This window comes from Protopterus annectens, chromosome 3.part0, assembly GCF_019279795.1.
Source record: "Protopterus annectens isolate FY-2018-M chromosome 3.part0, PAN1.0, whole genome shotgun sequence".
NCBI classification, from domain to species: domain Eukaryota; kingdom Metazoa; phylum Chordata; order Ceratodontiformes; family Protopteridae; genus Protopterus; species Protopterus annectens.
In genome coordinates, this window is record NC_056731.1 from 1,620,028,308 (window position 1) to 1,620,055,677 (window position 27,370).

A 27,370-nucleotide genomic window follows, 5' to 3' on the forward strand; every position below is an offset into this window, starting at 1 on the left:
TAACTGCTGAAGAGAGTCAGCATCTTGAATTCTGGAATGTCCAGAAATGTGTTTAGAGTGCATAAGTCCAGAACTGGACAGCATGACTTGCCTTTTCTGGGTACCAGGAAAAGTCTTGAATAGAAACCTTGTCCCTTTTCCTCTTCTAGTACTGGCTGAATAGCCCCCATGTTCATGAGGGCAGAACTTGTTTCTGGGCCTCTGCCCACTGACTTGGGGGTAGGTCTGGCCATCCGTTTGGGATTGGCAACATGCGGAAATGAAATCTATATCCCTGGGATACTATATTATTTGTCCTGGGTAATAAGTTGCCAGTTTTGTGCATGAAGTGCCAGTCCCCCCCCCCCAAAGGGGCGGCTAAAAGGTAAGTGCTTGGTGATTGTAGAGGGAAGTCATTGAGACTGTTTACCATAGGGAGGTGCCTTGTTGTTTCCAGATTTGGAGGTGGAGGCACCCCCTTGTTTTGTTCTAAAAGTTCCTTGCGACTGAAACCTGGAGCCTTTGGAATGTCTAGATTTGACTTGAGTGGCTCTCAAAGGGACTGGAAAGGACCAGTTCTTAGTAGGCCAGTGCCTACTAAATCTTGGAGGTTGCACTTGTAAGAAATCTTTCACAGTTTGCATAGATTTAGCTTAACTTCCAAATTTTTAACACTTCTTAAGCCTTATAACCAAAGAGGCGGTCCAGTTGTAAAGGAGCATCCAACAAGTTTGCTTTAACATGGTCAGGCAGACTTTGCTCCTTGAGCCAAGCATGCCTTCATATCACAGGTCCAGTTACAACAGCCCTGAAAGAGGCCTCCAAGGAATCAAAACGTACAGTTGTGTACACTTACCATAAATGTAGATGTTCAAGTGTATTCACTGTTGCAGTCATTACATTTGGGTAATCTGCTGGCAGGTTGCCCTCAGTCGGCCTGAATATCAAAGCTTTGGGTCCTGCGTCAATTGCGGTCTCCTCTTCCATGACGTCAGGTCGTCAGGGGTATAAAACATGCAGCAGATGCCATTTTCTTCCGTTTTTCTTGCCTCAGATGTCAGGTGCCCCCCAAATAAGAGTATAAATATATATATATGCAATTGTAACAACATAAACTTTACCTTCATCTAAAAGCAAATACACCACAGATGCTGTAGCATATAGTGAAGGGAACAGAAGTTCTAGAAAAAAGGGGGATGGCGGGTGGGTAACCCGGACTGCAACAGTGAATACACTTGAACATCTACATTTATGGTAAATGTACACAACTGTACTATGTTCTTTGTGTTTCACTATTGCAGTCATTACATTTGGGTAGAATCCCAAAGCTATGGATGACAGGCTGGAACTAAACAGCATTAGGAGCGGCTATAAGGCCCTGCAGAAAGTACATTTTTGTACCTACCATAAATGTAGATGTTAAGAGTGTATATACTGCTGCAGTCATCACACTTGGGTTATCCTGCTGTCAGGCTGTCCCGCAATCGGCCGAATCCCAAAGTCTTGGTCCGGCAAAGGTTGTCGTCGCTTCTTCCCTGACGTCAGTGCGACAGGGGTATAAGAGAGGCAGTCGACGCCATTTTCTTCAGTTTTTCTTGCCCCAGATGCCAGGTGCCCCCAACTAGGAAGGCAATACAAATAACTATGCAAAAATACCTTAGTAGATAAACAATAGTACTTAGCTGTTAACAAATACACCATATAGACATGCATCCAATTGATTGATGTACATGGAGTTATAAGTAACACCCTGATATGTAGAGGGGATGGTGGGAGGGTAACTTGGACTGCAGCAGTATATACACTCTAACATCTACATTTATGGTAGGTACAAAACTGTACTATGTTCGTGTTATACTGCTGCAGTCATCACACTTGGGTTGAATCTCAAAGCTATGGATGGGTGGCTGGTACTAAACTGGGTTAGGCGAAGCTAGGATGCCCTGCAGAACTGCAGTGGCAAAACCAGCTCTGGGTTTTGAGTATAATGGAAGGTGGTAGTGCTTGGTAAAGGTGTGCACTGAACTCCAAGTAGCTGCCTCCAGAATGTCCTTGGTTGGAACCCCCCTGAGAAAGGCTGCTGAGGTTGCTGTAGCCCTGGTAGAATGGGACCTAATATTAACAGGCACTACTTTCCCATGGTGCGAGTAGCAAAAGCGGATACAATGTGCTATCCATTTGGAGACTGTCTGTTTTGAAATAGCCTTTCCTTGTGAGCCTGCAACATAGGATACAAAGAGTTGGTCAGTTTTTCTGACGGTCTTTGTCTTATCCAAATAGTAACGTAGCTGTCTGTGAATGTCTAAAGAGTGAAGGAGTTTTTCTCCTTTATTCTGGGGGTTTGGATAAAAGGTGGGTAAATGAATGGTCTGACTCAAAGCCACACTGGATACTACCTTTGGCATAAAAGGTAGGGTTAGTTCGTAAAGAGACTCTGTCCTGATGGAAAATGATGAAAGGTTCCACTGCCATGAGTGCCTGTAGTTCTGAGACCCTGCGTGCTGAGGTGATGGCCAGCAACAGAGCTGTTTTCCATGACAAGTATTGTAGTTCTGCTGAGAAGGCTGGTTCGAAAGGAGGCAGTGTTAATTTTTCTAAAACAAAGTTGAGGTCCTAAGCTGGCGTTGGGGGTTTTCTGGGGGGTCTTATATTCTTAGCCCCTCTGAGAAACTGCCTTAGTAAAGGGTGTGAGAATATGGGAGGATCCGTATTATATTGAGCTGAAATGGCTGAAGCATGGATCATAATGGATGAGAAAGAAAGGCCTCTGTGTAGCATCTCAGTTAAGTATTGCAGTATTTGAGGAATGTTTCGTATTCCAGGATTTTGGCCTTTAGCCTGGTGCCATGCACAAAATCTTTTCCATTTGTCTGAGTAAGTTTTTCTGGTGCTGGGCCTCCTGGCCTCCAAAATGACATTCAGGACGTCTTTTGAGAGACGCATTGATTGATAATTCAAGGTATTCTCCATGCAGCTAAATTTAAAAGTCCTGAGCTGACTGTGAAGGATATGAGAGTTTTGCTGAGTCAACAGAAGTGGGAATTGAGGTAAGATCCATGGAGGGCTGTGAGTCAAGTTCCTTAGTACTGGGTACCAGTGCTGACGTGGCCAGTCCGGAGCAATGAGGATCATTTGTGGTCTCTCTGATCTGACTTTCAGGAATACCTTGGTCAATAGAGGTAGTGGTGGAAAGGCATAGACTGTCAATGCTGTCCATTTGAATGATAGGGCGTCCACTTTCCTGGCTAGGGAATGATAAGTCCTTGTGCAAAATTTCTGTAGTTGGCAATTGTTGGGGGAGGCAAATAGATCTATGACTGGGTGTCCCCACCTTTGAGTTATCATTGAAAATACTTGTGGGTGTAGTCTCCACTCGTGCGGATCTGCCATATTTCTGCTTAATTCGTCTGCCAATATGTTTTCCTTTCCTGGCAGGAACTGTGCTTGCAGTTGTACTTGGTAAGTCAATGCTGTGTTCCACAAGGTCATTGCCTGTCTGCATAAAGGGTAGGAGTGTGTTCCTCCCTGTTTGTTTATGTACCACATAACTGTGGTGTTGTCTGTCCTTATTAGTAGTTGTCCTGGATGCAAGAGGTCCTTGAAGGCTGTCAGTGCATTTTGCACAGCTAGCATCTCCTTTTGGTTGATGTGTAGATGCATTTGTTTTGCAGACCATTTGCCCTGTATGCACTGTCCTGCTATGTGTACTCTCCAGGCGTAGTCTGAATAATCTGTTGTCATAGTTTGGTTTGCTGGAGGTAAGACAAAAGGAAGACCCTTGTTTATTTGACATGCTTGAGCCCACCATAGGAACTCTTTTTGAAGGCAAGGAATGAGAGGTATACTTGTTTCGAGGCTGTGCCTGTGTTGAGCCCATACACTTTTCAGGTACCATTGTAATTTCCTCATATGCAGCTTTGCATATGGAACTAGTTGAATGCATGATGCCATGAACCCCAATTGCCTGCAGGATTTTCCTTGCAGTGAGCTGGGTAAAAGTTGCCATCTTTTTGAAGTACTGAGTCAGTTGTTTTTGTCTGGCGTGAGGTAAGCCATCTGGGCCGTTGCATTTAAGCTGGCACCCAGGAATATTATCTCTTGTGAGGGTATTAGCTTTGACTTTTTTGTTTACTGTGTACCCAAAACAATTTAGCAGCTTTGTTACAAATGCCAGATGCTGTAATAGAATGTCCTTGCTGTCTGCTTGGATCAGGCAGTCGTCCAGATATGGATAAATTTGTATTCCTCATTGTCTGCAGTATGCAATTACTGATGCCAGGCATTTCGTAAATACTCTGGGTGCAGTAGATAAGCCAAAGGGCAATGTAGAGAATTGATGATGCGTTGTACCTGCAAAAATCTGAGGTATCTTCTGCAATCTTGTCTGATAGGGACATGCAGGTATGCCTCTGAGGTCCAACGTTACCATCCAAGACTCCTTGCCCAGCATGGGAATAAGCTGCTGTAGTGTGAGCATTTTGAATTTGGGTACCTCCAGGTATGTGTTTAGAATTGAGAGGTCTAAAATGGGTCTCCAGGCTTTGTCCTTTCTTGGTACTAGAAATAGTCTGGAGTAAAAACCTTGACCTTGCTCCTTTGTAGGTACCTTTTGAATTGCTGTCATATCCATGAGAGCTGAAATTTGCGTTTGTGCCTCTGCCCATTGGTTTGGAGGCAGATTTGGCATGCCTCTCTCATCTGTGGTAAAGTGTGAAAATGAAATCTGTAGCCTCGGGTAATAATATCCAGAACCCATTTGTCCTTTGTTATGATGCGCCAATTTTGTGGAAATAGAGCCAGTCTTCCTCCCAAAGGTGCTGCCAAGGCAATTTTGCTTGGCAGGTGAAGCGGGAAGTCATTGTGTTGGTTTCCTGAAGGGTTGAGATCTTTCGTCTCCACCTCTGAGTTGTTGTATGCCATTGTCTAGGCCTGAAAGAACCTTGTGGCTGGCCTCTGCCACTTGGGCGTCTGTACCTACCCCTTTGGGGTCGGTCTGATGCAGGAAAGGACCAGTTTTTTTATGGCCAGTTTCTGCTGAAACGAGGTTGTACCTGTAAAAAATCTTTGACTGTCTGCATAGATTTTGCCTTTTCTTCCATTTTCTTTAAGACTTCCTCTGCTTTGACACCAAACACATCTTTTTGCAATGGAGCATCCAATAACTTTGCTTTGACATGTTCTGGTAAGGCTTGCTCTTTTAGCCAAGCATGTCTACAAATTACAGATCCTGTGATAGCTGCTCTACATGAGGCTTCCAATGAATCAAAACCACACTGTAAGGTATGCTTTTCCCACCTGTTCTGCTGCATGCAGCAAATCCTGCATCTCTTTGAAATCAGGTTGATCTGTCTGAGGGATCATTTTCTGCTTTAACTGTGTAATCAAGTACTTCTGGTATTTTAGCATGTGGAATTGGCAGTTTAAGGACCTTATGGCCAATGTGGCAGACGTATACACTTTCTTCCCCCATCTTTCTAATGCTCTGGAATCTCTTTCAGAAGGTAGTGGATTCTTAGCAGTAGACGCCTTAATCCCTTTGGGACCCTGGGAAATGGTTTCGGGGTCTGCAACAGGGCTTTTATATAGAAACTTATGAGAATCAGGAACTCGGTAGTATCTGTCTGGTATAGCTGGTGCAGGAGGTAAGGAGTCTGGGTTTAGACTAGATTTGGTGTGGACATCATCCAAAATGTCTAAAACTGGAGGAATTGCAAGGGGTCTATGCTGTGGAAGAAGAAACTCACGGAGCCTTTTCTTAGAGTCAGAGTAATCTTGGCCTTCCCAGTGGAAGTGTTCCCTCATGGTGTGTAAAGTTTCCCCAAAAGAGTAGTCTTCAGGGGGGGGGAGACAGAGGAAATGGACTCTTCAGCATCTGAGTCTTCATAAGGAGGGAAGGAATAATCCTAGTCCTCAGAGTTAGCTGAGGAAATGGATGCTTGGTCAGAGGAAGGATAATCTTCCTCCAGTCTAGGCCTTTTGTCAGGAGGGGGTTGGGAGCCCCTGATAAGGGTAATTAAATCCTCAGCCATCTTGAGCATCTGTTTTTTAGGCATAGGGGCCTGTGGGGGGGGGGGGGGGTCTGAGGACCCGGTTTCCTAACTTTTGAGGGGGCTTTAAGTTTAGCATAAGACTCAACAGAAATAGCTGTCTGTTTAAAGACACCTTCAGAAACCAAAGGCCTGTCCAAAATCTCCAGATCACCGTCAGGGTTGGCGTCTGAGGGGTGAGATGAAACTGGCTCCTGAGGCCCAGCTGATTCGGTCTGGGAGGCCGTCAATTTCTAAATCAGCGGTAGTCAGGGGCTGCGTAGGCGCCTCGCTGAAAACCAGAGAACCGGCGGCAGGCCTTGCTGAGGCCTCGGTATCTGGTCTTGGCCTTGGCTGCCTGTCCTTATCCTTGAGTTTTATAGTCATTGCTGATGTCGGTTGCTCCGACAACATGCTACAGTTAAATTTTCTGCCAAAATAATGGGCGAGTTCTGCCCGACGCTTGATTGTACGTTTGTTGAACCTAGCACAAAACCGACAACCAGAGACGTTGTGGTCTGGGCCTAGGCAAGGAATACAATAAGAATGAAAATCCTTATGAGGTATTTGCTTCCCACAAGAAATGCAATTATTAAACTTTGTATGACATCTGTCTGAGGCAAGAAAAGTTTCCCCAATGGGGTACTTAGCTTTAGAGAAGACTTCGGGCTGAAATTCAATTCGAAAATCTCAGGAGCTAGCCGACCGGCACTTGCGAACTGCTTCTGCTTCGGGCACCGCGTGGCAAGAAAGACTGAAGAAAATGGTGTTGGCTGCCTCTTTTATACCCCTGTCGCACTGACATCAGGGAAGAAGCGACAACAACAGATGCCGGACCAAGACTTTGGGATTCGACAGACTGTGGGGCTGCCTGACAGCAAGATAACCCAAGTGTGATGACTGCAGCAGTATAACACGATGAACATCTGCAGTGGCAAAGCCTGCCCTGGACTTCGAGAAGAGAGGCAAATGATAATGCTTTGTAAAAGTATGAACAAAGCTCCAAGTAGCAGCTTCTAGAATGTCTTTGGTTGGCACCTCTCTGAGAAAAGCTGCTGAGGTAGATGCAGCCCTGGTGGTGCAAGTAGCAGAAACGAATGCAGTGTCTTATCCACTTTGAAATAGTCTGCTTTGAAACAGCCTTCCCCTCTGATCCTGCAGCGAATGCCACCAGTAGCTGTTCAGACTTTCTTAGAGATTTGGTCCCAAGTAAAATCTTAGTTGTCTGTGTACGTCCAAGGAATGCAGAATCCGCTCCCCCTTGTTCTGCGGATTTGGGTAAAAAGTTGTCAGTTGAATAGTTTGGTTAAGAGCCACACTGGATACCACCTTAGGCATAAAGGAAGGAATAGTCCTGAGGGACACCTTGTCTGGGTAAAATGTAATAAAAAGCTCCACAGCCATGAGGGTCTGTAGTTCTGAAACCCTTCTTGCTGAAGTCATTTGCAGAAGGAAAGCTGTCTTCCCAGATAAAAAACTTTATATCCACAGTAGCTGGTGGTTCAAAATAGAGGCAGGGTGAGCTTTTCCAACACAAAATTGAGGTCTTATGCAGGAGATGGTGATCTTCTACGAGGCCTTAAATGTTTGGCCCCTCTAAGATACTGCTTTAGCAGAGGATGAGAAAAGAGATGAGGCTCTGTGTTGTAATGAGCCGAGATGGCAGAGGTATGGATTTTTATTGATGAAAAAGATAGGCCCTTGTCAAGCATCTTTGTCAAGTACTGTAAAATCTGAGGAATATTTGGCTTTGCTGTGTCCGTTCCTTGTGCTTGGCTCCAAGCACAGAATCTCTTCCATTGATCAGCATAAGATTTTCTAGTACTAGGCCTTCTGGCTTCCAAAATGACATCCATCACAGATTTACTGAGAGGTGTTTGAATAATTACATGATCAAACATGCTGCCAGGTTCAGAGTTTGGAGCTGATTGTGCAGAATTTGATTGCTCTGCCGAGACAGTAGATGAGGTACTTGAGGCAGGTACCAAGGAGGGAGTGGAGACATATTCCTTAGAATTGGGTACCAGTGCTGGCGAGGCCAGTCTGGGGCAATTAGGATCATTTTTGTTTTTTTCCTGTCTGACCTTTAGCAAGACCCTGGGAAGAAGAGGCAGAGGAGGAAAGGCGTAGACTGATAGTTTTTTTTCCAACTGAAGGATAGGGCATCCATTTTCCATGCTTGTCTGTGGTAAGTCCTTGTGCAGAATTTGTCCAGTTGATAATTTTGGGGAGAGGCAAATAGATCTATGTTTAGACTCCCCCATTTCTCTGTTATCATGCTCAAGACTTGTGGATCCAGTTTCCACTAGTCAGGGTCCATAATATTTCTGCTTAGGTTGTCTGCCAGAGTATTTTGTTTTCCTGGCAGGAATTGAGCTTGAAGATGTACTTGGTAAGTCAAGGCTGTGCCCCACAATGCCATGGCTAGTCTGCAATGGGGGTAGGAATGTGTACCCCCCTGCTTTTTTATGTACCACATAACCGTGGTGTTGTCCATCTTTATCAGTAGTTGTCCTGGATGAAATAAGTCCTTGAAGGCTGTGAGGGCATTCTGAACAGCTAACATCTCTTTCTGGTTGATATGCAGATGCATTTGTTTTGGGCTCCATATGCCCTGAATGCATCTCACTGCCAGGTGGGTCCCCCAAGCATAGTCTGAGGAGTCTGTAGTTAGGGATTGGGTGGCAGGGGGTTGAGTGAAAGACCATCCCATGTTCTGGTGACATGTCTCTGCCCACCAAAGAAACTCCTGTTGTAGGCAGGGAATGAGAGGAATCATGGTTTCCAGACTGTGACAATGATGACTCTACAAACTTTACCACTGTAGCTTCCTCATATGCAGTCTTGCATATGGAATTAGTAGAATGCAGGATGCCATGAACCCCAAAACCTGCACAATTTGCCTTGTAGATAACTGGGTTTTCGTTGCCATCTGTTTGAAGTAAATAGTTTGTTGCCTTTGCTTGTCTGGCGTAAGGTAAGCCATCTGGGTAGTTGTATTCAAGCTTGCGCCCAGGAATGTAATGTTTTGAGAGGGTACCAGTTGAGATTTCTTTTAGTTTATTGTGTGCCCTAGGCATGTTAGCAGCCTTTTTACAAACGCCAGATGTTGAAGAGGAATGTCCTTGTTTTCTGCTTAAATGAGACAGTCGCCCAAGTAAGGATAGATTTGCAGGCTTCTTTGTTTGCAAAATGCAATTACTGGTGCCAGGCACTCTGTAAAGACCCTGGGAGCAGTAGATAAGCCAAAGGGTATTGTAGAGAATTGGTAGTGCATAAAACCAGCCTTGAAACGGAGGTATCTTCTGCACGATTCCCTTACTGGGATATGCAAGTATGCCTCTTAAGTCTAGAGTCACTAACCAAGCGTTCTTGCCCAGCATGGGCAGAAGCTGTTGCAACATCAGCATTTTGAATTTTGGTATGTCCAAGAATGTGTTCAAAATCGAAAAATCCAGTATTGGGCGCCAGGCATGGTCTTTTCTGGTACCAGGAACAGTCTTGAATAAAACCCTTGTCCTTTTTCCTGTTTTGGTACTGTTTGAATAGTCCCCATATCCATGAGGGACGTAACATGTTTCTGTGCCTCTGCCCAGTGATTTTGTGGCAGATCTGGCCAACCGTTTGGAATTGGCATGGTATGGAAATGAAATCTGTATCCCTGGGATACTATGTTTAATACCCACTTGTCCTGGGTAATTAACTGCCAATTTTGAGCATGAAGTGCTAATTTTCCCCCTAAGGGGGCTGCCAAAAGTAAGTGCTTGGGGATGGCAGAGGGAAGTCATAGGGACTGTTTACTGTAGGATTGCACTTTGTTTCCTTCAGATTTGGAGGAAGAGGCACCCCATTGCTTTGACTTGTAACCACCCTGGGAGTGGTATCTAGAGCCTTTTGAGCGCTTGGACTTGCCCCGTGAGGCTGTGTCGGACACAGGAAAGGACCAATTTTTGTAGGCCAGTGTTGACTGAATATGGGTGGCTGCACTTGTAAGAAATCTTTTACAATTTGCATAGATTTAGCTTTGTCTTCCATTTTCTTTAAAACCTCTTCTGCCTTATTACCAGAGTATCATGCTGTAAAGGTGCATCCAACAATTTAGCTTTAACATGATCAAGCAGATTTTGCTACTTGAGCCAGGCATGCCTTCTAATCACAGATCCAGTAACTGCGGCCCTGCAAGAGGCCTCCAAGGAATCAAAACCACATTGCAAAGTATGCTTTCCAACATGTTCTGCTGCATGCAATAATTCCTGTATTTCTATATTTTCCACACATTCAGAAATCAACATCATTTTCTGTTTCAATAATCCCATAACATGCTGTTGATATTTAAGCATATGAAGCTGGCAGTTTAAGGCCCTAATTGCCAAGGCTGCAGACATATAAACCTTCTTTCCCCATCTATCCAGCGCCCTGGAATCTCTATCAGAGGGAGTAGGATTCTTAGCTGTTGAGGCCTTTACACCTCTGGGACCCTGTGAGATAGTTTCAGGGTCAGTAGCAGGATTTTTGAATAAAAATTAGTGGGGGTCAGGAACCCTGTAATATCCGTCTGGCTTACTAGGAGCCAGAGGTAGGGAATCAGGAGACATGCTTGATTCCGAAAACACATTACCATCAATGTCTAAAAAGTACAGTTTTGTACCTACCATAAATGTAGATGTTCGAAGATCCACACTGCTGCAGTCCTAACACTTGGGTAGTCCGCTGTCCCTCGGTCGGCCCGAATATCAGAGTATAAGGCTGACGTCGGTCAGGGCGCATTTGACTGACATCAGAACGTCAGGGTACAAATGCGCATCACCGACGTCATATCCTCAGTCTTTTCTTGCCCCAGATGTCAGAAGACCCTAAAGAAAAAGGTCCAAACCCATAGGCAACAGCTAAACAATCAACCAGCCTAACACCAAGAATATGTACAATATATACAATATATACAAAAAACACAATATACCTCAGATGGATAACCCAACCCACACCACCACCTCAAACTACAGAGGGGAAGGAGGGTAATTGACTGCAGCAATGTGGATCTTCAAACATCTACATTTATGGTAGGTACAAAACTGTACTATGTTCTTCATCTCACATTGCTGCAGTCCTAACACTTGGGTAGAATCCCAAAGCAGAGGTAAGGGAGGATGGCTAAACTATAATGAAGCAGGAGCTGCCAGAATGCCCTGCAACACAGCAGTGGCAAACCCAGCCCTGGATTTAGAGTACAATGGAAGGTGGTAATGCCTAGAGAAGGTATGCACTGAACTCCAAGTGGCTGCCTCCAAAATATCCTTAGTTGCCACCCCCCTTAGAAATGCTGTTGAAGTGGCAGTAGCCCTAGTGGAATGAGGCCTAATCCCAGCTGGAATCTCCTTGCCATGATGGGAATAACAGAAAGCAATGCAAAATCCAATCCACTTAGAAATAGTTTGTTTTGACACGGGCTTGCCCTGAGAGCACAAAGCAAAAGAAACTAATAACTGCTGAGATTGTCTGAACCCTTTAGTTCTGTCCAAATAATATCGCAACTGCCTGTGTACATCTAAAGTGTGCAAAATCTTTTCCCCTTTATTTTGGGGATTTGCATAAAAAGTAGGCAAATGAATAGTTTGGTTTAAAGCCACACTAGAAACCACTTTAGGCATAAAGGAAGGATTAGTACGTAAAGATACCCTGTCCTTATGAAAAATTAAGAAAGGCTCAACTGCCATAAGGGCCTGCAATTCAGAAACCCTTCTTGCAGAGGTAATGGCCAACAAAAAGCAGTCTTCCATGACAAATATTTCAACTCAGCAGTCGCTGCAGGTTCAAAAGGTTGTAGAGTGAGTTTCTCCAACACAAAATTGAGATCCCAAGCAGGAGTAGGAGCTCTTCGTGGGGTCTTAAATTCTTTGCCCCTCTAAGAAATTGCTTGAACAAAGGATGAGAAAACAATGGTGGGTCACAGTCATAGTGAGCTGAAATTGCTGCAGCATGAATCTTAATAGAAGAGAAGGACAAACCTTTGTCCAATAACTCAGTAAGATATTGAAGAGCCACACTTAAATCAGGCTCAGAAACATCCAAATCCTTAGCTGCACTCCAAAACAAAAATCTCTTCCATTTATCTGCGTACACTTTCCTTGTACTAGGCCTTCTAGCTTCCAAAATCACATTCAAAACTTGCTGTAGAAGTTGAGACCCTCTATGGTTTAAAACAGAATATGCCATGCTGTTAGGTGAAGAGAGTGAAGTTTGACATTGAGCAAATGGCTGTCCTCCTGGGACAACAGATGTGGAATCAAAGGCAAAGGCCATGGAGGCTTCCGTACTAGACTTCTCAGTAGTGGGTACCAGTGCTGTCGAGGCCAATCTGGTGCTATCAAAATCATCCTTGGCTTGTCCTGTCTGACCTTCAGAAGTACCTTTGAGAGGAGAGGCAGAGGTGGAAAGGCATACACATGAAGATTTGTCCAACTGAAAGAAAGAGCATCCACTTTCCAAGCTGTGGGATGATACCGCTTTGTGCAAAACTTTGGCAGCTGGTGGTTTAGTGGAGAAGCGAACAGATCTATGTCTGGAGTTCCCCAGGACACTGTCAATTTCTGAAATACATGAAGATCCAGTTTCCACTCGTGGGGATCCATGATTTGTCTGCTTAACACATCTGCTAAGGAGTTCTGTGCTCCTGGCAGAAACCTTGCCTGAAGATTGAGCTGTAAACTGAGAGCAGTCTCCCACAAAATCATTGCTTGCCTGCATAGAGGATAAGAATGCGTTCCCCCTTGCTTGTTGATGTACCACATGACAGTTGTGTTGTCTGTTAGAATCAACACCTGCCCTGTAAGAAGTAATTCCTTGAAAGCCATTAATGCAAACTGGACTGCTAACATCTCCTTCATGTTGATATGCAGATGTTGTAGTCTGGCAGGCCACTTGTCTTGTATCCACTTTCCATTCAGATGAGCTCCCAAGCTTTGTCTGAGGCATCTGTCGTTAAAATCTGACTCGCCTCTGGCCGGGTCACAGAGAGTCCCTTGTTTAGGTGACATTCCTGAGCCCACCACAAAAATTCCTTTTGAATGCAAGGTATTATTTGAATGACAGTGTCCAGATCCTGGCAGTGCTGTGTCCATACATTTTGAGATACCATTGTAGCTTCCTCATATGCAGTTTGGCATTGGGAAGCACCAGAATACAAGATGCCATGAACCCTAAGGCTTGAAGGACTGTCCTTGCAGTCAGCCCGGACTGATGAGATAGTAGATGGAAGTAAAGGGAAAGACTCTTTTGTTTGTCCGGGGTTAAAAAGGCCATCTGGGATGCTATATTCAGTCTCACACCCAGAAAGCACATGTCCTGAGAGGGTACTAGACTGGACTTTATTTCGTTCACAGAATACCCTAGGCATCTTAGCACTGCTATCACATATTCCAAATGATGAAGAAGCTCTTCCCTTTCTTGAGCCAGAATCAGGCAGTCGTCCAAATAAGGATAGATTTGTATTCCTTTTAGCCTGAAGAAAGCTATCACTGGAGCCAGAACTTTCGTGAACACTCTGGGCGCAGTAGATAAGCCAAAGGGCAATGCAGAGAACTAATAGTGAGAATTCCCAGCTCGAAAACGCAGATACTTCCTGCAACTTAGTCTGATAGGAACATGAAGGTAAGCCTCCTTGAGATCCAAAGTTACCATCCAATAATCTTTGCCCAGCAGAGGTAAAAGCTGCTGCAACGTCAACATTTTGAACTTGGGAATGTCCAGATAAGTGTTGAGGATAGATAAATCCAAAATTGGTCTCCACGTGTTCCCCTTCTTTGGTACTAGGAACAGGCGAGAATAAAATCCTAGGCCCCTTTCTGGCATAGGAACCGGCTGTATGGCCCCTATTTGGAGTAACAGTGAAATTTGCTTGTGAGCCTCCATTCTTTGTGGAGGAGGAATGTCTGGCATGCCTTTGAAAGGAGGCAAGGTATGGAAATAAAACCTGTAACCGTGATGTATGATATCCAGTACCCATTTGTCTTGGGTAATCAAACTCCAATTTTCTTTGAAAAGTGCCAGCCTTCCTCCCAAAGGTGCTGCCAGGCGAGAAGGTTCTGGCAGCTGAAAAGAAAGGTCATTGGGTCTGTTTACAAAAGGACTGACCCCTGCCCTCACTCGAAGACTGTGCAGGAGAACTCCCTGTTCTAGGCCTGAAAGAGCCCTGACCTCTGCCCCTGCCACGTCTAGATCTACCCCTAGACTGGGAATCATAAGAAGGCTACGTCCACCCCTTAGCAGGCCAATTTCTACTAAACTTTGGAGGCTGAACCTGCAAAAAATCTTTAACAGTCTGCATAGACTTAGCCTTGTCTTCCATTTTCTTTAAAACTGCCACAACAGGAGAACCAAACAAGACATCAGATTGCAAAGGGGCATCCAAAATCCTAGTTTTAACATGGTCAGATAAATTTTGATCCCTCAGCCAGGCATGCCTGCGAAGAACTGACCCAGTGGCAGCCACCCTAGAGGAGGCCTGTACAGCATCAAAACCACATTGCAAAGAATGCTTACCCACCTGTTCAGAAACATGCACTAAATCCTGTAACTCTTTACCATCAATACCTTCCGCCAGAGCATCAACCTTAGATTTCAACTGTGAAAGCAGATAATTTTGATATTTTAACATATGAAACTGGCAATTCAAAGCTCTCATGGCTAGGGTGGAAGAAGTATAAACTTTCTTTCCCCATCTATCCAAGGCCCTGGCCTCTTTATCTGCAGGAACCGGATTCTTGACAACAGAAGCCTTAACACCCTTGGGCCCCTGGCTAACAGTCTCTGGGTCTGCCCTAGGACTCTTAAAAGATACTTATGAGCTTCAGGCACCCTGTAATACCTATCTGGTTTAACAGGAGCAGGAGGCAAGGAATCAGGATTAAGAGAAGCCTCTGCAAACACATCTTCCACCACAGTCAAAACAGGAGCTATAGCCAAAGGCCTATGCTGGGGTAAAAACAAAAATTCCCTAAGCCTTTTCCTGGAGTCAGAGAAGTCCTGACCTTCCCATTTAAAGTGCTCTCTCATGGAGTGAAGGGTCTCTGAAAAAGAAAAATCCTCAGGAGGAGAAGCAGAAGGAGTAGAATCATCAACATCAGAGTCAGAATAATGAGAATACTCCTGCAAGTCTTCAGTCAAGACTCAGACACATCTGAAGCCTGCTCATAATCCCCCAACACCGGCTCCATCCTAGGCCTCTTATCAGGAGGGGGCATAGAGCCTCTAATTAAAGTAATTAAATCTTCTGCCATTTTAAGCATGTGCTTCTTGGGCACAGAACCTGAAGAACTAGGAGTGACACCCACAGCAGCTAAACTAGACCTGCCTCTAGGAGAAGCCTTGGAAGCAGAAAGAGAGGGCCTAGAGACCTTAGGAAGGGAGGGGAGTAAAGTAACCTGAGAAGCCCCTGTAGCCTGACTTGCCTCCTGGGAGGCCACATCCTGTAAAAGCAAAGTTTCTCCCTGGGACTCCAGAGAGGCCTCCGTCGGAACCACCGGTTCCACTGACGCCTCTAAAGAACCGGCGTCCGGTTCGGACGACTCCTCTAACCTAGGTTTAACAGCCTTGTCTTTGCGCTTCTTTGAGGAAGCCGGCGTCGGAGCATCTGACGGCATTTTGTAATTGCACCGCTTCCCAAAGACCAACCTGGCACAATCCAACCTCCGCTTTATAGTGCGTTTATTAAACCTAGCACAAAAGCGGCACCCAACAACGTCGTGCTCAGGTCCCAAACAAGGTATACACAAATTATGGTAATCCCTATGCGGTATCTGTTTCCCACAAGAAATACAGTTATTCACTTTTTCTGACATCCGGTAAACCACTGAGGCAAGAAAAAAACAAAATATTCCCCAACGGGGTACTTAACCAACTCTGACTTCGGTCTGAAACTCCGAATTCGAAAAATTTCAGAACGCCGAACGGCACTTGCAACACTGCTTCTGCATCGGACCATGCGGCAAAAAAGACTGAGGATATGACGTCGGTCATGCGCATTTGTACCCTGACGTTCTGATGTCAGTCAAATGCGCCCTGACCGACGTCAGCCTTATACTCTGATATTCGGGCCGACCGAGGGACAGCGGACTACCCAAGTGTTAGGACTGCAGCAATGTGAGATGAAGAACATCAGGACGTATAGCCAAAGGCCTATGCTGAGGAAGAAAGAAGAAATCCCTAAGCCTCTTTTTTTGACTCTGAGAAATCCTGACTCTCCCAATGAAAATGTTCCCATAAGGTATGCAAGGTTTCTAAAAAGAATAATCTTCAGAAGGAGATGCAGATGGGATGGATTCCTCTGCATCTCAATTCTCATAGGGTGGTATAGAAAACTCCTGATCAGAAGAGGAATCAGAAGAAATAGAAACCTGATCTGAAGATTCATAATTAGTGTCTTACCTAGGTCTCTTATTGGGGGGTGGGGGTTTTGGGAACCCCTGATCACGGTAATTTAAGTCTTCAGCCATTTTAATCATCTGTTTTTTTAGACCTAGAGGCCTGAGCACGTGGCTCATGTGTCTTTTTTTAGCCTTAGAAGTTGCTTTTGTCTGTTTTTGAAGCTGGCGTCGGTTTTATAAAGAAATGTTGAGGCCTGAAAACACCCTCAGAAGCCGGTGCCTGTGCAGCAGCTCCGGACCCATCCGAGGGAGAGACATCCATGGGTACAATACTCTGAGAATCCCGCGGCATGCCTGACTCCACATGGGTCTCTGTAGAGGCCTGCGACTCGAAAGTAGCGGGTATCAGGGTCTGCGAAAGCTCTTCACTGAGTACCAGTGAACCGGCGACTAGCTTAGGAGAAGCTTCATTGTCTGTTTTGGACCTCGACGGTCTGTCTCCGTCCTTTTCTTTCCGTTTTTTGTTAACTCTGGTAGTTGGATTGCTATCCGACGACATTTCAGGGTAATTAAATCTGTTTCCAAAATATTTTGAAGCAAAGACATACAGACGCTTAATAGTGCGTTGGTTAAATCTATCACAAAACCGTCAGCAAGGCACGTTATGATCTAGGCCTAGGCAAGGAATACAGTACAAATGAAAATCCTTAGGAGATATTTGCTTCCCACAAGTAATGCAATTAACTTTTACTGACATCGGTAAGGAGCAAGAAAAAGTTTCCCCAACGGGGTACTTAGCTTTAATTGAAGACTTCGGTTCTGAAACTCGAATGCGAAAATTTCAGGAGTCGGCCGACCAGCACTTGCGAACTGCTTCTGCTTCGGGCACCACAAGGCAAGAAAGACTGAAGAAAATGGCGTTGGCTGCATGTTTTATACCCCTGACGACACAGAATAGGAGACAGCAACCGACGCAGGACCCAAGATTTTGATATTCAGGCCGAGTGAGGGCAACCTGCCAGCAGATTATCCAAATGTAATGACTGCAACAGTGAAACAAGAAAAACATCCACATTGCAAAGTATGTTTTCCAACTTGTTCAGCTGAATGCAAAAAATCCTGCAACTCTATTTTCCACACAGTCAGAAATCAACATAATTTTCTGTTTAAGTAAATCCATGACATGCTGTTGATATTAAAGCATATGAAATTGACAGTTTGAAGCCCTGATTGCAAAGGTTGCAGAAATGTAAACCTTCTTACCCAGTCTCTCCAGCGCCCAGGAATCTCTATCAGAAGGGGTAGGATTTTTAGAAGTAGAAGCCTCAACGCCCTTGGGACCCTGAGAAATGGTTTCAGGGTCAGCAGTAGGGTTTTTAAAGAGGAATTTGTGGGAGTCAGGAACCCTGTAATATGTCTGGCTTTCTGAGAGCTGGAGGCAGGGAATCAGGAGTCATACTGGACTCTGAGAAAACATCATCAACAATGTCTAGAACAGGAGGTATAGCCAAAGGCCTATGCTGAGGAAGAAGGAGGAAATCCCCAAGTCTTTTTTTTTAGATTCTGAGAAATCCTGACTCTCCCAATGCAAGTGTTCCCTTAAGGTATGCAAAGTTTCTCCAAAAGAAAAATCCTCAGGAGGAGAAGCAGAAGGGATGGAATCTTCTGCAAAAAGTCCTCATAAGTGGGAATAGATAACTCCTGATCAGAAGAGGAATCAGAAGAAATAGAAACCTGATCTGAAGATTCATAGTCAGTGGCTTGCCTAGGCCCCTTAGCAGGAGGGGGATGGAAACCCCTGATCAAGGTAATTAAATTCTCAGCCATTTTGACCATTTATTTTTTAGGCATTGCGGCCTGTACACGTGTCGCAAGCATCAGTTTTTTAGATATAGAAGTAGATTTTGGCCTTAGTTTTGAAGATGGCGTCAGTTTACTATATAAATTTTTAGGCCTGAAAACACCCTCAGAAGCCGGTGCCTGCTCAGCGGCTTCGGACCCATCTAAGGTAGAGACACCCGCGGGTTCAATACTTAAAAGTATCTCATGGCATACCGGACTCCGAATGGGTCTCAGCAGATGCCTGCGAATCAAAAGTAGTAGATAGCAGGGGCTGCGAAAACGCCTCATTGAGTACCTGCGAACCGGTGACTGGCTTAGGAGAAGTTTCATCGTCGGTTTTGGACCTAGACTGTCTTTTTCTTTGTGTTTTTTATGTATTGCGGTAGTCAGATTGCTAACCGACGACATTTCTGGATAGTTAAATCTCAATCCAAAATATTTAGAAGCAAAAATACACACACGTTTAATAGTACATTGATTAAAGTTAGCACAAAACTGACAGTAAGGCATGTTGTGGTCAGGGCCTAGGCAAGGAATACAGTACAAATGAAAATCCTTAGAAGGTATTTGTTTCCCACAAGTAATACAATTATTAACTTTTACTGACATCGGTAAGGAGCAAGAAAAAGTTTCCCCAATGGGGTACTTAGCTTTTAAGTAAAGACTTTGGTTCTGAAACTCGAAAATTTCAGGAGTCGGCCGACCGGCACTTGTGAACTGCTTCGGGCACCACGCAGCAAGAAAGACTGGTGTAATGGTGTCGGCTGCATGTTTTATATACCCCTGATGACTTGACATCATAGAAGAAGGGACAGCAACCGACGCAGGACCCAAGACTTTGTTAATCAGGCAGACTGAAGGCAACCTGCCAGCAGATTACCCCAAATGTAATGACTGCAACAGTGAAACACGAAGATCATCTACAAATGCCTTAGAAAACCTAAAACAATCCGAGTGGCCATAAATGTTGCGACTGCAGATGGTTGAGCCATGATGACAAAGGGAGGGAGGACTAGTATAGGCTGGAGACCATTATGAGACACACTAAAGGTTTTTAGGTGACGTATTTAGGGTGATATTCAGGATAGGCTACACAAAGTACAGTTGTGTACACTTAACATAAATGTAGATGTTAGAGTGTATTCACTGTTGCAGTCGTCACACTTGGGTTATCTGCCTGCAGGTAGCCTTCAGTCGGCCCGAATACCAGAGTCTTAGGAGTTTTGCGTCGGTTGCTGTCGCTTCTTCCATGATGTCAGGCAGTCAGAGGTACAAAACAGCCAGCCGACACCATTACATCAGTTTTTCTTGCCCCAAATGTCAGGAGCCCCAAAAATAGGAAGCTAGTATATGGTGGGGAACTCCACCAGTAAAAAGTAAATACCAATGCCATAGGAATGGCCATAAAGAGGAGAGGTAGAAAGATAGAGAAAACCAGGGGGCTGGAGGGAGGGAAACCAGGACTGCAGCAGTGAATACACTCCAATATCTACATTTATGGCAACTGTACACAACTGTACTGTGTTCTTCATGTTTCACGGTTGCAGTCATCACACTTGGGTTGATTCCCAAAGCTGAGAAAGGGTGGAGGCAGTCAAGAAGTGTTGGAGGTGGCTAGCAGACCTTGCAAGACTGCTGTAGCAAACTCAGCTCTGGATTTGGAAAAGATTGGTAAATTGTAATGCTTGAAGGTTTGTACAGAACTCGAGGTTGCAGCTTCCAGGATGTCTCTGGTACGGACTCCCCTGAGAAATGCTGTAGAGGTGGAAGTAGGCCTAATGGAATGTGGTCTGATCCCTGTGAGGTAGGTTTTCCATGGTGCTTGTAGCAGAAATGGATGCAATGTGCTATCCATTTGGAAATAGTTTGCTTCGAAATGGCCTTAACGTCTGCCCCTGTAGCAAAGTTGATTAGCAGCTGGTCAGATTTTTCTGAAGGGTTTAGTCCTGTCAAGGTAGAACCTCAGCTGTCTGTGCACATCCAAGGAGTGCAGGATCATTTCCCCTTTATTCTGAGGGTTAGGGAAAAAGGTAGGTACATGGATGGATTGGTTTAGAGCCACACTAGACACTATCTAAGGCATAAAGGATGGCTTAGTCCTGAGGGAAACCCTGTCAGCATGGAAAATAATGAAGGGTTCCACAGCCATATGTGGTTGTAACTCACTCTTCTTGATGAAGTTATGGCTAAAAGCAAGGTTGTTTTCCAAGAGAGGAATTTTAACTCTGCTGAAGCTGCAGGTCCCAAAGGGGGTAGTGTGAGCTTTTCCAGTAGAAAGTTAAGGTCCCTGGCAGAGGTGGGTGCTCTCCTATGGGCCTTCAGTTGTTAGCCTCTCTCAGGAACTGTTTGAGATTGAGAAAATAGAGGTGGCTCAGTATTATCATGAGCTGAGATAGCAGAGGCACGAATCTTAATGGAGAAGCATAGGCCTCTGTTCTGCTAGGTAATCCAGGATTAGAGGTAAGGAGGGCACAGCTGTGTCCTTCCCTTGAGACTGATTACAAGAACAATATATTTTCCACTTTTCAGCTTAGGATTTCCTAGTACTAGGTGTTCTGGCTTCAAGAATGACGTCCAGCACCTGTTTGCTGAGGGTTGCTGGTAGAGTATATTCAGGGGATAAGCCAGGCTATTTGTACGGATTGCAATTATGGATGCAAAATCTATCCCTCCTGCTGTGACAGCAAGGTAGGAGTCTGGTGAAGGTGTCAGGGTGGCACTGTTGTCAGACTGCACAAGAGTGGGTACCAGTGCTGGTGTGGCCAGTCTGGGGCAATAAGAATTGCCTCTTAGTCTGCCCTGTTTTATCTTGAGTATGACTTTTGAGAGGAGGGGCAAAGGGGAAAAGGCATAAATAAAGAGGTTTTCCCATTGAAAGGTTAAAGCGTTCACCTTCCAGGCCCTGCTGTAAGGGTTCCTGGTGCAGAATTTGCTCAACTGGTGGTTCTCGGGTGACGCAAATAGGTCCACCTCTGGTGTCTCCAACCTCTGGATCAGAAGGTTGAAGGTGTTGGGCTCCAATTTCCACTCGTGTGGGTCTAGGACATTTCTTCTCAAGTCGTCTGCCAGTGAATTTTGTTTACCTGGCAGGAAATGAGCTTGTAGATGCACCTGGTTGCGCAATGCTGGGTTCCACAGGGCCATGGCTAACCTGCAGAGTGGGTTCCCCCCTGCTTGTTTATGTACCACATAACTGTGGTGTTGTCTGTTTTTATGAGCAGTTGTCCTGGAAGGATTTTGTATGTGAAGGCTGTCAGAGCATTCTGTACAGCTAACATCTCTTTTTCACTGATGTGCAGGAGAATCTGGGTTGGGCTCCAGTGTCCTTAAATGCATTTTCCTGCCATGTGAGCCCCCATGCATAGTCTGATGTGTCTGTTGTCAGGGTTTGGGCGGCGAGGGGTTGAGTGAAAAGCAGTCCCTTGTTGTGGTTGCATGTTGCTGCCCACCAAAAAAACTCTGCCCTTAGACAAGGTGCAATTGGAATGGCTGTTTCCAGGTCCTGAGAATGCTGGCACCAAAAACTTTTCAAGTACCACTGAAGTTTCCTCATATGCAGTCTTGCATATGGAATTAGCAGAATACATGAGGCCATGAACCCTAAGGCTTCAGTATTTGTCTTGCAGATAGCTGTGTTCTGGTGGCCATTTGTTTGAAGTAGTTTGTCAAATAGACCTGTTTTTCTGAGGTGAGAAATGCCATCTGGGAAGTTATGTCCAAGCTTGCTTCCAGGAATACAATCTTTTGACTGGTTACCAGTTGTGATTTCTTTCGTTGATTGTGTACCCTAATGAAGTGAGAAGGCTTTTTACAAATGCCAGGTGCTGAAGTAGCAATTCCTAACTGTCCACCTGAATCAGGCAGTCGTCCAAGTATGGGAAAATTTGGATATTTCTCTGCCTGCAGTATGCAATAGCTGGAACCAAGCACATTGTGACTCCTTTGGGCGCAGGAGATAAGCCAAAGGGAAGTGCAAAGAACTGACAGTGCATATGGCCTGCCCTGAAGTGAAGACATTTTCTGCAAGACTCCCTTACTGGGATGTGCAAATAAGCTTCTTTTAAGTCTAGAGTGACTAACCATGCATCCTTGGCTAGCATGGGGAAAAGATTTTGCAAGGTAAGCCTCGAACTTTGGGACCACCAGAAACGTGTTAAGAGTTGATAGATCCAGGACTGGGTGCCAAGAGCCCTCTTTTCTGGGCACCAGGAAAAGTCTACCCCCTTTGTTCTACTGGAACATGCTGAACATCTCTGATGTTGAGCAGAGAAAGTACTTGCTTTTGAGCATCTGCCCACTGATTTGGAGAAAGGTCTGGAAACCCGCTTGGGGTTTTCAGAGTGAGGAAGTAGAATCTGTACCCCTGTGATACAATGTTTAGGACCCATCTTGTCTTGCGTAATAGGCATCCAGTTTTTTGCATGAAGGGCAAGTTTTCCTTCTAAGGGCACAAGTACTTGGGCAGGGCTGGGAAGGATAATTGAAAAGTCATTGTGAACTTTTTCCATCAGGGGGCGGCTTACCACTCCCTGTTTTTGAGGTTGGAACATTCCATTGTTTAGATCTCTGCATACCCTGAGACTGTAGTCTGGGTGGCCTGTTTCCCCTGGGTTTGGTCTGAGAAGGCCTGGAAGGGGCTGGAAAAGACCAGTTTTTAGAAGGCCAATGCCTACTGAATTTAGGTGGTTGAACTTGTATGAATTCTTTAACAGTTTGCATGGATTTAGCTTTTTCTTCCATCTTTTTTAGAACAACTTCTGCTCTGACACCAAATAAACAGTCCTTATTTAAAGAAGCATCTAGTAATTTGGATTTGATATGATCTGGCAAGGTCTGTTCCTTCAGTATGCCTTCTCAGTACAGACCCAGTGACTGCAGCCCAGCAAGATGCTTCTATGGCATCAAAGCCACACTGCAAAGTATGCTTACTAACCTGATTTGCAGAATGCATTAACTGTTGTAAATCTTTATTCTCTGCACAATCTGGAAGTAACACCATTTTTTGTTTAATTAGTTCCATAACATGCTGCCGGTACTTCAACATGTGAAACTAGCAATTCAATGCTCTGATGGTAAGAGTAGCAGAGGTATATACTTTTTTACCCCATCTTTCTAAAGATCTAGAATCCCTGTCTGAAGGGGTAGGATTTTTGGCTTTAGTAGCCTTAATACCTTTAGGTCCCTGGGAAATCGTCTCTGGATCCGTAGCAGGATTCTTGAACAGAAATTTGTGGGAATCAGGTACTCTGTAGTACCTGTCAGGTTTCCCAGGGCCTGGGGGTAGAGTATCTGGAGTAGTCTGGATTCCATAAATCATCATCTACCACATCCAGGACAGGGGGTACAGCTAGAGGACTGTGCTGAGGCAACTCTAAAAATTCTCTGAGTCTCTTTTTGGACTTAGGGTAGCCCTGGCATTCCCAGCAGAAAGGCTCTTTTAAAGTATGCAAGGTTTCACTACAAGAAAAGTAATCTGGAGGGGAGGCAGAGGGAATGGATTCCTCTGCATCAGAATCCTCATAGGTTGATAAAGTCATGTCCTGATAATCAGAAAGGTCAGATTCATCAGACTCCTGGTCTGTAGAATCAGAAAGTAACTCAATTCTTTGTCTCTCTTAGCAGGGGAAGGCTGGCTTCCCCTAATTAATGTAATAAGGTCTTCAGCCAGTCTAAGCATTTGTTTTTGCGGCATAGGAACTTGAGCATGCACTTTGGCCATCTGTTTTCTAGGCGTAGTGTGTACTTTGGGCCTCAGAAATTCGGTAGTTTCAGCTAAAAACGAGGTTGTCCGTTTAATTCGATCATTGGTAGGGTGGAATACACCCTCAGAAGCCAGTGCCTGCACAGTGGCTCAGGACCCATTCAAGGTAGAGACATCCGCAGGTTCCACAGTCGAAGAAGCATCTCGCGGCATACCAGACTCAGAATGGTTCTTAGCAGAGGCCCGCAAATCTATACAAGCAGGCATCAGGGGCTGCAAAGGTGCCTCACTGAGTACCGGCGGACTGGCGACTAGCTTAATGGAAGCGTTGTCGGCGGTTTTGGACCTATGCGGTCTTTATCTTTACATTTTTCGGAAGGTCGGTAGTCGGATGACTTATCAAAGCCATTTTGGAATATGGAGAACAAGAGCGAAAGAATTTAGTTGGGAGGGTGGCCTAATGGTTAAGGTGTTTGCCTTACAAACACAACGTGCAGGGTTTGAGTCTCACAAGGGATAACTGGGTAGGCTTAAAATGACTCGCAAGGGCAGTTAGCTTAGTACTAATCTATCAACCTATGAACCTAGCAACAAAGATAGCCCGACGAACAGTTCGGGCATTAGGAACGTCATGGTCTAGGCCTAGACAGGTGACGCAGTAAGAATGAAAATCTCTATGACGTATTGCACAGGCAGGTCAATTGTTAACTTTTTCTGACGTCTGTTAGAGCAAGAAAAAAGGATCCCCTACGGGTACTTGTTTTAGAAGACTTCAGGATTACAAACTTGAAAAATGAAAATTTCAGGTAGCAGCTGACTGGCACTTGCGAACTGCTTCTGCGTCAGGCTCTCGCGTGGCAAGAAAAGCTGATGTAATGGCTTCAGCTGCCTGTTTTATACCCTTGACGACCTTAAGTCATGGAAGAAGTGACAGCAACCAACACAGAAATCCTAAGACTCTGGTATTTGGGCCGACTGAGGGCTACCTGTAGGCAAATAACCCAAGTGTGATGACTGCAACAATGAACACGAAGAACATCAGCCAATCTCGCAGTACTTAGTGAAAAGATGGAATTAGTACATCATACAAAGTACAGACAATTTACCACAGATAATCTGTACAGTTACAGCTCCTGGTACTATTGAAGTCACTTGTGCCCAGTGTGATACAGATTTCCACACAATGCAGAATAGTGTGTGACCATGTATTTTTTTTGTCTGCCCAATATTGCATCCCTACCTCCCCAACACACAGATACAAACCCTCCAAAATAATCCTTGGCAGTGCAGTGAAAATTAAATTTGCAATTGTCGAGTGCAGGCTATGCCTCCAGAAGCTGATGCTGCAACACATTCGTGTCATCATTTGGTCATCATTTCCAACATCCAGCAGAAAGTACAGTTGGGTACACTTACCATAGATGTAGATGTTAAAGTGTATTCCCTGTCGCAGTCATTACATTTGGGTTATCTGCTTGCAGGTTGCCCTCAGTCGGTCTGATTAACAAAGTCTTGGGTCCTGCATCAGTTGCTGTCCCTTCTTCCATGACGCCAGGTCATCAGGGGTATAAAACATGCAGCCAACGCCATTACATCAGTTTTTCTTGCCCTAGATGTCAGGTGCCCCCCTAATGAGAAGCAATTAAACATAAAAGCACAAAGATATACCTTCAACAAAAAAGCAAATACACCAAAAGGGCTTTTAAGCATAGTAAAGGAAAGTAGAGGTATAGCCAAAAGTTAGGGGGCTGGAGGGAGGGTAACCAGGTCTGCAACAGTGAATACACTCAAACATCTACATTTATAGTAAGTGTACATAACTGTACTATGATCTTCGTGTTTCACTGTTGCAGTCATTACATTTGGGTAGATTCCCAAAGCTATGGTTGGGAGGAGGAATTTAGATAGCATTAGGGCCAGATATAAGGCCCTGCAAGACTGCAGTGGCAAAGCCAGCTCTGGATTTAGAGACAACTGGCAAATGTTAATGCTTGGTGAAAGTAAGTACAGAACTCCGTAGCAGCTTTTAGGATGTCCCTGGTAGGGACGCCTCTGAGAAAGGCTGTAGAGGTAAGATGCAGCCCTGGTGGAGTGAGGTCTGATCCCCTGGGGGATAGGTTTTCCATGGTGCCTATAGCAGAAATGAATGCAATGGCTTATCCATTTAGAAATGGTTTGCTTTGAAATAGCCTTACCCTCTGCCCCTCCAGCAAATGCCAGCACCAGTTGTTCAGATTTCCTTTGAGGTTTAGTCCTGTCCAATTAGAATCTAAGTTGTCTGTGCACATCTAAGGAATGCAGTATCCGTTCCCCTTTATTCTGTGGACTGGGAAAGAAGGTTGGCAAATGAATGGACTGATTAAAAGCCACACTGCATACCACCTTGGGCATGAAGGATGGAATGGTTCTGAGGGACACCCTGTCCGCATGGAAGATGATGGAAGGCTCCACTACCATAAGTGCCTGTAATTCAGATACCCTTCTAGCTGAAGTGATTGCTAAAAGGAAAACTGTTTTCCAAGAAAGAAATTTTAAGTCTGCAGTAGCTGCTGGCTCGAAAGGAGGTAGAGTGAGTTTCTCCAAGACAAAGTTAAGGTCCTAGGCTGGCGTTGGAGCTCTCCTGGGGGGTCTCAAATCTTTGGCCCCTCTGAGGAACTGCTTGAGCAGTGCATGAGAGAAGAGGGGAGGTTCTGTGTTATAACGAGCCTGAAATGGCTGAGGCGTGGATTTTAATGGAGGAAAAAAGACAGGCCCTTGTGAAGCATCTCGCTTAAGTATTGTGAAATCTGAGGTAAATTGGGCGCTGCTGTGCTCATCCCATAAGACTGGTTCCAGGCATAGAATCTTTTCCATTTTTCAGCATAGGATTTTCTAGTACTAGGCCTCTTTGCCTCTAAAATGATAGCCATCACAGGTTTGCTGAGGAATGGTAAAGGAGAAATTAAGTAATTAACCAGGCTGCAAGGTTCAGTGTTGGAAGCTGAGGGTGCAGAACCTGGTTCTCCTGCTGAGACACCAGGGAAGGAGTCTGAGGCAGGTGCCATGGAGATAACCGTGACTCACTGCGCAGAAGGGTGTACCAGTGTTGGCGGGGCCAGTCTGGAGCAATCAAAATCATCCTTGGTTTGTCCTGTTTGATTTTTAGTAGTACTTTGGAGAGCAGATGCAGAGGGGAGAAGGCATAGACCGATAGGTTTTTCCAACTGAAGGACAGAGCATCCACTTTCCAGGCTTGTTTGTGGGGAGTCCTTGTGCAAAATTTGTCCAATTGGTAGTTCTGCGGAGAGGCAAACAGGTCTACATCTGGGCTCCCCCATTTGCTTGTCAACATGTTGAAAATCCTTGGTTCCAGTTTCCACTCATGTGGGTCCATGAGGTTTCTGCTTAGTCCATCTGCCTGTGTATTTAATTTTCCTGGCAGGAATTGAGCTTGTAGGTGCACTTGGTCGCTCAAGGCGGTGTTC

General features: G+C 45.0%; 1 protein-coding gene across 1 annotated transcript in view; it reads right to left on the reverse strand.

Annotated features, from left to right (window-relative positions):
* The window catches only part of UBR5 (ubiquitin protein ligase E3 component n-recognin 5), a 3,965,620-nt gene that overhangs the window by 3,716,762 nt on the left and 221,488 nt on the right, over positions 1-27,370 (reverse strand). The window contains exon 3 of the mRNA XM_044065648.1: positions 11,117-11,158. Coding sequence (XP_043921583.1) covers positions 11,117-11,158 — 42 coding nt within the window. The remainder of the gene's footprint in view (positions 1-11,116; positions 11,159-27,370) is intronic.